This window comes from Trematomus bernacchii, unplaced genomic scaffold (genome assembly GCF_902827165.1).
Source record: "Trematomus bernacchii unplaced genomic scaffold, fTreBer1.1, whole genome shotgun sequence".
Taxonomy (NCBI): Eukaryota; Metazoa; Chordata; class Actinopteri; order Perciformes; family Nototheniidae; genus Trematomus; species Trematomus bernacchii.
The window spans coordinates 8,239,024-8,251,188 of NW_022987593.1; the positions used below are offsets into that span (position 1 = coordinate 8,239,024).

The 12,165-nt window shown below is 41.4% G+C and overlaps 1 protein-coding gene across 3 annotated transcripts in view; it reads right to left on the reverse strand.

Annotated features, from left to right (window-relative positions):
• Positions 1 to 10,084, reverse strand: part of arhgap10 (Rho GTPase activating protein 10) — a 48,906-nt gene extending 38,822 nt beyond the window's left edge. For all 3 annotated transcript variants that reach the window (XM_034129551.1, XM_034129552.1, XM_034129550.1), the window contains exon 1: positions 9,516 to 10,084. In XM_034129551.1, coding sequence (XP_033985442.1) covers positions 9,516 to 9,669 — 154 coding nt within the window. In that variant the 5' untranslated portion in view covers positions 9,670 to 10,084. The remainder of the gene's footprint in view (positions 1 to 9,515) is intronic.
• Positions 10,085 to 12,165: the final 2,081 nt, after the last annotated feature.

The window sequence follows — 12,165 nt, forward strand, 5'->3', positions numbered from 1 at the left end:
TAGCATATCATACCACTACTGATTTAAACTGGCAGGCTTTATCCATGGAGGCATGACTTTAGGACTAATATAATCATATTTCACCACTGCTCTCGTGTTTATATTATCCACAGTATGTAATAAGGCAATTGTAAGATAAAGACATTGAGTGTTAAGAATCTGTTTAACACTCAACATCAATGAAACACTGTATTTTCTTCTCCTGTTTTGTGCTGTTCATACCATTTTTGCATACTGTGTAATGGCAGTAAAACACCTTGGATTTAACAGCATGGAAATCTCATTATAATAAGCCACTTATAGAGCATATTAAAATGAATGAAATGCTTTGATTAATATCAGAACCTGTAACATCTCAATCCAAATGTATAGTTTCTGTTGGATGTGTAATTAAAGCAAACGTTTGCTAGCACATGCAACATAACGACTTCATGTGATGACAACACACAGTATATATCAATATCCTTTTTCCACTTATTTCCAATGTCTGGTTTCTTCTTCTGTGTTTAAATGGGTTTACATGTGATTCCAAGGCTTACTCCTAGGCCCCTTGCTGTTTCTCATTACTATACCCCATCTTAATGATCATTTAGAAAAGAATGTACTTTAATTGCTGCAACTCAATATCTTTTGTTTGCCTTTCCAAGGATTCCTGAAAGTTGAACAAAGAGTGGCCTAGGTTCTGCAGCTCTCTGTGCTTTGAAGCAGTCTGCCAGAGGAACGTTGGGAAGACGAGTCTGTCATCTTTGAAACCCCTGCTTCAAAGCTTTTACAGAAAACACATTAAAGAGGTTGTATACTTTTGACTTTATACTCATGCTTTGTCTTTACTATTGATGTCTTTTCTAGTGCTTTTTGATCTTCTTCTGTTTGCCTTCGTTCTACTTTGATATCTTTTCCAACATCTTTATTACAAACAACAATAAAGCATCGGCTACAGCACGTGTTCATGTTATTACTCAAAGGTAAATGTTATTGTCTGTTGTCTTTGTTGTTCAAAGAAGCAGCAGTTTTAGTGTGTGAAGTTCTGTAATGAGTTATATTGTTCACCCTATATTACCGTATCATTTTTTAGCATTATGGGTAATTATCACTGACCCTTATGGAGTTATTGTTGGTCACCAGCAGTGTGATCCCAAAACACGCTTGTATGTAGAGTGGAAAGTTCAGTTTACTCATAGTAAAAACATGTTTTGACTACACTACACTGAACCTCGACCTAAAAAAGCCTCGACACAGGGGCTTTTTTTTTGTGTGTGTCCGAAGCAAAGTCAAGGAAGTGTGTAACTAACGTCACTCTCGTAAAAGATAATCAAGAACTGATGGTATAATGACACTCAAAACCAATGCCATTCATGCATTCTTTAAGGTGTGATAAGAGTCCTACAATGTTTTACTGCCCCATTGTACGACGTAATACATTTAGGAATTTAATAGGGCTGCTAAATATGGCATTGTAATTTACACACCAATTCTGACTTTCTCTACTTTTGCACGTTATTAGAATATGAATGGCATCATTTATCTCAACAAAAGACAGCATCTAGGCTCCGGTCACTGTGGACAATTAGTGTGTTCTCCGAGAACAGTGATGTCAAGGGATAGATTTGCAAGCTCTTTATTGGAGCCATATGTGAGCATGGTGCACTGATCACACCCGTCCACAATCTGATTACACGGGCCGCATATTTAACTCACTGCAGGGTGGACAGTTAATATGAGAATATATGAGGCCGAGCTGTTTGGACCTCATTACATAAAACATGAAGAATGAATGTTATCCGGTAACATGAAGCTCCGGGGCTAATTGAATAGAGGCAACATTTAGAAGAGGAAAAAATAGCAAGAGCATTTGTGTCTCTGTGTAGTGTCAATTGAAGCTGAAACATCATAGATCAACTGGATACAATCAGCGGAGCGATAAACAAAATTGTCAGATGCGAGGTCTGCATAACAGATTGAAATGATAGCTGCTGTAGTGGAGGAAAGAACTATCACAAGATAGAAATACCACACACACACAGTCACACACACACACTTCTCGTGCGTTTTGCCTTTTAAAGCAAGGCATTTTCAGAGTAAACCTGGGACCTGTCAAACTTGGCTAGTTTCTCTGTAGAAAGCCAGAGGGCCCGGTCTACCGGCTTCAGCGTGGGAGTCATACAGTCCTCACCTTACGTATATATCTGATATCAGAGGCCCGATTGTTATAGGAAAAACATGAAAAAATGGCTAGCTCTGTGACGCATTGGTGCCCATGTTCAGAGGATGTGGGAGGGAAAACAAAGATGACATAATGGGGAGGGTTATTATGGAGCTCCATAGTCCAAAGCAGATGTGGACTGCTGTAGCAAAGACACAGCAACAAAATCACATATGTGTAAAAAGATAATCAGATTCTTAGCATTGAATTTATATGTTTTTATAAATGCACCCGTAATGCACCTTCGAGTTTTGTAACATACTGTGTACCCAAGGTCATCAAGCTCCATTTCAAATTGTCATGCAAATTCAACAGACAGAACAAAGGTCATGATTGTGATAAATTGTAAAAAAAAATATTATACATTCAACAATCAGTTTACTCGGTGATTTTCCGAGCGACAGAAGAAAAAAAAAAGCCAACTATTGAACCATTGACTACCATTTTGAAAGGTAAATATGCCCCAAATATGGAGTGACTGCAGGAACTGTTGCTTAAAATACAGAAATTGTTTGATTCAACTGTAACTTAAATAGGCTATGGATTGGAGTAGACAACAAGACAGACTTCTTGCCAAGATGTCTCTGTCTTTCTTAGAGTGAAGAACCAACATGCTTCCTAAGTACAGTATTAGTTATTTTTCACTGTCAATCCTTATCTATGCTAACAAACTCAGGCTGTGATGCTTTAAATATTACAATGTAGACGATACTATATTTTATTTAATCAGTCTTGCAAGTTTTTTTAATTAAAGTAATGTTCACCTGTCAGAACAAAACGGTTGTTTCTGCTATTCCCTTAGATATTTACCATCAATTATCTGAATTGTTTTCTACTAACCTTTTGCCTTAAAGCAGGAAATGTAACATTTGGCTGCTGTTGCAGATTTCTTCCCCAAAACAAACAGAAAAGGTATGTTTATGTCAGAGTTCAGCTGCTGAAGATGTCCACAGTGTATTCGTTGGCGCCTGTTGCCTTGATGTTTGTTATGATTTCTACAGTCTCGTCACATGTGCCACTCAGGTCAAAGCTTGCCTGGTCCAGGCCCTCGAACAGCAGCCCATCCACAATCCTTCCTGTTCCTCTCTCCCATCTTTTCCAGTCCAAATCCCCGCTCCACACTCCCCTCCCACCCATCCCCTCCCCTCCAACAACCTCTCTCCCCCAGCCCCCTGCCCACAAAGTATGACTTCATTCATGACTTCCTGATTCTCAAAACAAGTCTGTAGGGTGAGGCTGTGCTTAGCAGTATCCTGTCAATAACCACCAATTGGGCTCATGAAAGCTTCATCACCATCTGGGTCTTTAGCTGGCACAAAAAACTCATCATGCAATCAAAAGGTGCTTCAAGTAGTTTCAAAGCTGTGCTTGCACCAAAAAAGGAGCAGAGTTGAGCCATCCAGCATCCTTTTTATAGCAGGTCTTATTCTTTATGGAATGAGAGATGAAAAAGCGTTCCTCCCACATGACTTCACGTCTTGTACTAATGCGATTTTAATGAAAGATTGTGATGTGGCTCTTTGGCAGAACCAGTAATGCGATTACAGAGAGCAGCAGTGAGCCAAAGCACACCATGGCAGGCCAACCTGTCTGCCTGAAGAGGGGAGAGACCTTCTCACGGCTGGGTTTGTGGAACTGAAAGTGATGAATAAAAAAAAAACAGATGATTTGTTGCCTAATAAGCCAAAGGGTCAGTTTACTAAAGGAAGTCCAGCTGTGGAAATGATTGACCCCAAAGCAACGCTGTCAAACTCTACTGTTCAGTTGATTGCAGTGATGACAGAACATGCTTGAAAAGAAACAGTATGAGTAGAATCAGAAAAGGAGAGTTCATATTTCCTATGAGTGAGAAATCAATGTGCTTGCTAAGAACAACAGTGAGGGTGGGGCAGAGGGTACCGACGGGGCACAGTTCCTGTGGGGAAACCCTCTGAAACAGAAGCACATCTGCATGTTGCTCCTCTAGTGGGTACTTCCATGTCACGGCTCTTTGGCCGAGGCCCGGGGATAAAGTTTCCTCTCAGAGCCAAGGACTTTCCGTAGAGGGACATCCTCCAGTCACTGACAGGCTGAGAGGGGAGTGGGATGTGGAGATCAACAAGTGCCTTTGGAACACTCCAAACTAGGGCGGAATGATGAGAAGAAAAAATGCAACTGCGATAAGATTCATGATATCAGAGGGAACTATCATACTGCATCATTATTCAAATTCTATTATATATAAAAAGATATTGAAATGATAATGGTGTGATTTTTTGATAGGATATGTACCAAACAAAGACTGTTTTTTTTAAAGGTCCCATGTCATGCTTTTCCGGTTATTACCCGTCCCCTTGTGTGTTACTGTATGTAAGTAAGTTATGTATGTATTACATGGCCACATTCTCAACAAAGTAATGATATGACTCCCACTATTAATTGAAATGCTTTTATGGATTTAGAAAATGATTTTATTGATTTAAAAAATAGTTGTATATTGATTTAAATTTACATGCATCCGCTAAGGAAAATAGTCCGTTGTTACCGTTTGAAAAAAACGTAGCAACGCAACGGCAGGAAGGCGGAGCTTTTTGATTACAGATTTGAAAACATCGTTGCTTGCTTTAAAAGTAGCACAATTCATTATGTCAAACCTTGGAAAGTATCTAGATATCCCTGCCCTAATGCCAAAGTAACTGGCAACTGAATATGTGTCGCCGTTTGATGTCTATGTCTGGACCGCTGCGTAAAAAGGAGGGTTTCTGCCCGTTACTTCTCCGCTGTTTTCTTGTCGCTCTTGTCTTGTCAGTTAGAAAAGCAAACTGCATGCAGTTTGCTTTTCGGCCAAACTGTACACAGTTCAATCGACCGGACTTGTTTGTGCAGATGTGAGCGTCCTTAACAACGGTCAATAAATCCTTGACAGCGGTCTGTCTGTTCTGGATTAACAACGTGTCACGTGTTCTAAATTGACCAATCAGAATCGAGTATTCAACTAAGCCATGTAATAAGTAGCTTTTAATGCATGTAAATGGTCTGCAGAGTCACAAACCCTCAAAGTACACCCTGTAGCGAGTAAAACTCTAACACAGAAAAGACCTGTCTATGCTGCCCCAGAACGCCTCGTTGGAGATTTCTCTTTCTCCATTGTTTACTTTAATGGACCGAACTGCGGAGCCGTTACGTTACGTCCGCGGAGCCGTTACGTTTGGACCAATCCGCAGACTTCCTCACACACACACACACTCGGCGGGACGTTGCGAGGCTCGCTGCTGCGAGGAGCGGGACACTGTGAGCAGGCTCACTGGTGTGGGGTCGGCGAGACAGCGAGACACCGCGGAACTCAGCCTGGGCACACACACACAAACTCCCAGCCAGGCTGCGGGTGTGTGTGTTTCGCTGTGTCTCGCTGTCTCGCAGACGGCCACTGGGCTCACAAGGAGGGGGGGGGGGGGCAAGGAGCTCCAACAAGCCGTTTAGGACAGAGAGTGAATACACATACTATACAGAGATGCTGTATGAGAAACCAATGTGAGTTTGGAAAATTGCACAATATAAATGTATTTTAGTATTCCTCAACAATGGAATTATGATCAGTAGAAATGGCCATGGGACCTTTAAGTGAATACAATATAGGCACCACAGTTATTTGGGGATTTTGATACATATACTATATACACAAAACAAAGAGTGCATCTCCGCTTTTAACGTTTAAGTAGACCAAAATGCAATTTGTATTACATCTTTTGAGCCACATCATTTATTTTACATTCTAAATTAGACTCAATCGGACTGTGTTTTGTACAGAATGCTATATAAATCATTGTTACCACTGCTGAGTGTTGGATAACATGGTGTGTCCATAGTTGACCGAGAGGATTACACAGCTTAGCGTCTCCAAATCAACCTCACGCATCAAAAACAAGTGTCTGAGCTGCAAAGCTACAAACCACAAACAAAGGAGATTAAGAAGAAGAAAAGTGACGGGCTGTTTCTTATGATCTCTATGGAGAGGAGAGCCAAACACAGGGTCACATTCTCATGAGACCAGATGATGAGAGTAATGTGCTGGGAATAAGAGCGATGCAGCAGCTGAGCTCCACCCAGAGGGTACGTTTACATCATATTACTTTATAACCTAACTGGAGCTATAGTTAAAACTACTGAGAACTTTATAATGCCAATGCTGCAAGACAAAGTCTGAAAACACGGTGGCACACTGTTTGCAGAAATAGGTTTTAATTGTGTCTTGATGATGAGTTTATAGATGTATTAACTTGAACATTATGAACACAAACTTCGATCCCTATAAGGCCATTCCACATGTTATTAAACTGAAAGTCCTGCAAATCAAATCAGCTCGCCGGATTATGATTAAAGGCACAACTGGAAATGCTGCTAACAATGGGAAAGGAACAATGTGTCATGTGTTTTCTTGCCATTATTTCAATATCAATTGTAAGGTTACGTTACCAGAGACGAGATGAGTTGTTTTAAAAACAAAACTCAGAGATATTAGGTTTTCCTTAAATAAGGGCGTAATAGATTTATACAATTACTGAAATTCATGCTGATTATTTTCTTTTTGATTGACTTATTGTTTCAGCTCGACCTGCATGAGTGTTATCTTCTAACACAGAGGGCGGCTGCCATATCATCTGCCACGCCTTAAATGAAATATCAAGGCGGGACACACCATTTGTAAATAGTAGTGTATCGTTTTATAAGCCAAGCCATGTGCATTATTATTTGATCATTTAACTGTGGCAGTTAGATCCTGTTTAAGTGACTCTACTACTGCTGAAGCCAGGAGAGTAAACTCCTCATGATTACAGTTATCAAAGGTCGTCAAAAACAGTCATTTCAAAAAACTGAGAGAGGAAGGTACGAGCCACATTTCCAAGAATGTTCTCCACAGACTGTAGAGAGCACTTCATTGGTGTCCGAACATAAAAACATGACCATCAGTTCCTTCCTGAAAATTCAACTGACTTTGCAATACTCCCACTGGGACCATATGACAGGGTTCCTTTTTCCTCCTCACATTCTCAGAAGCAAGAAGTTAACACGGACCCAATGAGGGTTAACAGAGAGATACGTGACATGATATGCATCACTATGTTGCACGCACTAAAAATCAACATTAAAACAAGTCACACAATGTTTAGCCGCTCATATAAGGCACGAAATACAAGACATGACCTGTCTTCCTGAAACAGGATTTGGAGTATCAGTTACACCAACATAGCAGCGCATCGATATCAACAGTCAATACCAGAGTTCACCGGCCAGGCTCTTCGGGCCCGTGGAAACTCCATGTGGCCGCAAAACCTGGAGAGCATTTGGTCTCAAGACTATAAGTCCTCACAGCAAATAAATGAAACATAAGAAGAAAGCATGAAGACAAGGTCAGGATCATTCATTACTGCTTGCGTAAAGGCTACAAATTGAAAGATGTCAGCGCTGAACACAAGGTACGATCATTTAGCTAATAAATAACTGACCACCGAAGGTTTTACACAAAGGAATAGATCTTAACTGTGTGTGATTTAAGGGGGTAAGAAACTCTTGTTACACTTGAGTTTTGCAATAGACGTTTTTGTGATCATTTTAATCTGAACAAAACAAACCAATTTTGTATAATATTTAAATGGAAATATTTGTGGCAGAATGACTCAGATTGCACAAAAAGTAGTGCGATCAGGTTAAAAAGACTGTGATACATTCAAATACATATATTAATGTGTTCTGATTGCATCAAATCAGAACATTCCTCTCATGTTATCTACTGTAAGACTGAATAGAGGAGGTGACGTGCATGGACATCCACAGATCCATCGTGCTGAAGTTTAGTTGACACACACGAGGCACCCGAGTACTGCTGCTGCTTTCTTTTAACAACCAGGCACACTTACGCACTGCTGCGAACCAGGAGAGTCCCTCCATGACCCTTTGACCCTGTGTCAAGTGTCAACTTTCCACTAAATCAGGGAGCACCTGCTGTTTCAACATGTTTACAAGGACTGACGGGATTTGAATTCACTGGAAAAACAAACAAACAAACTCCAGGAACACTTATAGAGGAAAAGCTGAAAACCCCTATTTTTTGTCTCCTCATTATTTTCATCCTTATTAAGCTATTTCATCATTCTCTATTATATTTCTCAATGGTCTTAGTTTGTATATGTTATTATCTGTTTGCTCTTGTTTAAATGTGTTGCATTCTTGTTTTCTTGTAAAGCTTTTTGAGCTGCATCTCTTGAAAAGTGTATTTAAAAAAAGTGCTGAATAAATAAAGCTTTTCTTAGTATAGAAAACTACTTTATTGTCGGTTTTGCCGGTGTTTTACGAAACCTAATTGTGCCATAAAAAGTCTACTAAAACTGTTGGCCATTATGGAATCAACAGGCTATAAGATTGTTAAGCAAGCATGACAACATCTTGCTGGATCTTGAAGAATTGAAGGCTGCCCTAAAGGAAAAAACGAAAGATCGGGTGACTTCGGAGCAGCGTTGAAACAAACGTGATGAGGTAAGTCTTTCTGAAGGTTTTAGAGTGGAAAAACATGTTGCATGATGGTCCAAGCACTAAAGCAAATGAAACACTGCAGCTGAATCATTCCTGAATCTCATCTGTCGACACTACACCAATGACATACTGTATTATTAAGTTACATTCACATCACAAACAACTTATTATTTCTCATTGAAAAAATACTTTTTCGCCTAAAGATTGACAGATGTAGTCCTGACCTGCAGTACATCCGTCAGGAGATGTTTTACAGGGTTTCAATTAAATAAAACTGTAAAATAATGACGTAACAATGCTGGGGGATTTTCCAACACTTACTGACAGCAGTCCATTTTTGATGACTATGTGTTGAAGTCACCTGGGCTCCTTACAAACAAGCCCAGCCCACAGGACTAGAGTTCAGAGAGAGAGAGAGATAACAAAGTAATCCTTTTAACCCTGTGTGACTGAGAGCAAACTGAGCATGGGGTTATTATAAGAACTCTTGTGCTTCAGGCTTAAACATGAAAAACTGTCCTCATAAAAAACGAAAATAAAGGACAGCATTTCAAAGAAAGACAACGCCTTGATCTTGTAATCATGAAAGCCTCTCATATCATTTGACTATAGGTTATTCTACTCTGCAGCTCCTAAGCGGGTTTCCCCCTCTCATAACCAAAAGGAAAAGACAATCATTTGCAAAGCAGTTGTTAAAGTTAGTGGAAACATGAAGACCCCCAGACCTTTTTCCAAGTCAAGTGCATGACTTTTAAGACTGCACACAATACTTTTCCAACCTTTAAAAACATTAAAATCCACTCACGCTTCGTTGCATTGATGAGGTTCTTCCCATCTTTGTACAGTTCTTTGATAAATCTGTTCGTTTTGTCCAGTTCTGCTTCGTGAGACTTTATTTTCTCCCTGAAGCTGGGGCTGTCCAGATAGCATTCACTGAATTCCAGCGGGTGTAGTCCCATTTCTGTGACAGATTGATAGCTTCTTTTTTCAAGAACGGGAAACTGGGCGAAATGACGCTGACTGTGAAGCTTTTTAAAAAACTAGCTTTTACAATCAAATTGCCGCTCTTTCAGCTGGCAGTTGGTTTGAAGTGCAGCAGATAAACCATAGCTACGTGTAGTAGCAGCAGCTAACGGTGGTTAGCATGGTAACTTCTGACACAGGCGCATGGGTGTTGTTCCACTGTTGTCAAGTAACGAAAAGAACAGCTAACAGGTAAAACGGTTAAAAGTTGATAACGATACGCTGTCGGGTGAAGTGCTCATGGGAAGTCGGTTCACGGGAGTTGTCAGAAAGTCATGGTAGCTGCATCCAGTTTTTCCATCAAACGTACTCCACCTCACAGAGTGACAGATTGAGAAACTCTGCTGACATCTGTGTGCGTGTAGCAAAACTACTGACAAAGATTCTGACAAAGCTCCTGCAAGATGATAAACTCTAACCTACTTCCGCCTTCGCTTCGCTTCAGCGTGAGCACTGATTTACAGCGCGAAAGATGTCAACAGTGGTGTGTATTTAGATATTGTACTTCGGTAAGAGTGACAGTAACAGACTGAAACAAAAAACGCAATTACAGCTTACATTTAATATATTATTTCAGAATAAAAATAAATAGGAAAAATGTATGTGACTGGTGGATACACTAATCAAAATACAATGTATTGCCAAGTATATTTACACATGGACTAACTTGGTTTCCTATACAATAAATATAATTACCAAAATATATACATATATATATATATATATATATATATATATATATATATATATATATATATATATACAATTAGAATATAAAGTTAGGAACGAAAATGGCCCGGTAGACAGAGAGCTTTGCCTTCTGGCTCAGCTCTCTTTTCGTCACAACGGTGCGGTAAAGCGACTGCAGTACCGCTCCCGCTGCTCCGATTCTCCGGCCCATCTCACGCTCCATTGTTCCCTCACTCGAGAACAAGACCCCGAGATACTTGAACTCCTTCACTTGGGGTAAGGACTCATTCCCTACTTGGAGTGGACAGTCCATCGGTTTCCTGCTGAGAACCATGGCCTCAGATTTGGAGGTGCTGATCCTCATCCCAGCCGCTTCACACTCGGTTGCGAACCGATCCAGTGAGTGCTGAAGGTCGCAGACTGATGAAGCCATTGGAACCACATCATCTGCCAAAAGCAGTGGTGCAATCCTTAGTCCACCAAACTGCAGACCCCCTCCCCCACGACTACGCCTCGAAATCCTATCCATGTATATTACAAACAGGATTGCAAACCCTCACCGGAAATGGGTCCGACTTACTGCCGAGGACCCGGACACAGCTCTCGCTTTGGGAGTGCAGAGATTGGATGGCCCTGAGTAGAGACCCCCTCACCCCATACTCCTGCAGCACCTCCCACAGTAACTCCCTGGGAACCCGGTCATACGCCTTCTCCAAGTCTATAAAACACATGTAGACCGGATAAGCGTACTCCCAGGCCCCCTCCAGGATCCTTGCGAGAGTAAAAAGCTGATCCGTCGTTCCACGACCAGGACGGAATCCGCATTGTTCCTCCTCAATCTGAGGTTCGACAATCGGCCTGACCCTCCTTTCGAGTACCTTATGGTGCATTTCCACCACACGGTCGGCCTCGGCCTCGCTTGGTATGGCTAGGCCGCGTTGGGCCTCGTTAGGGCCGGCTCACTTCATGCTGCGCTTCCATTACAGTTTAGGAACTGGGGTAGTATCTATAGTAACGCAGTGTAGGCGGAGCCGTGACGTCATCTTCAATGAGAACCCCAGAAAAACAACACAGCCGTTAGCTGTTAGCACTCAGAGCTCACAGCTCCTCATATCTGTTCAGAAACTAGACACAAGTTAAACAAGTACACACCACAGACTGCCTGTGTCATGGTGAATACAGTCGCTGCTTTATTTATGTCTGTATAGGCCGTTGTTGTGAGTGTGGACGGTCGGAGCATATACTACGTTAGCTTAGCCAATCTCCATTTAGAAAACACGCATTTTAAAAGGTTCTTCGCCTGCCGTCTGTCTGCAGACTTGTCAAAGCATTAATTCATGGTTTTTACTAACCGGTATCAGTATGTTGTTACTTCAGCATCATTTTGAAACGTGTATTACAATTAAATCACGGTCAAATATGTTCATCTTGTTGTAGTTGTAGCCCCCTTGCCAGCGATTCTCTCTCTAGTTTAGCAAACTCAGCCCGACTCAGCCCTGTTTGTTGGCCCCGATAGAACCACGATTTTGTCGGGCCAGAAAAGAGGTGAAAAAGTACCCCCGGGCCGGAACTAGGCCTAGTGGAAACGCAACCAAAAACGCGCCCGGCACGACACGGCACGACACGGCACGCTTAAACCGCGCTCCGCGCCATGGTGGAAATGCGCCATTAGAGTAAAGTTTCCCGGGGAGGCTGAGTAGTGTGATGCCTCTGTAATTGGCACATACCCTCTGATCCACCTT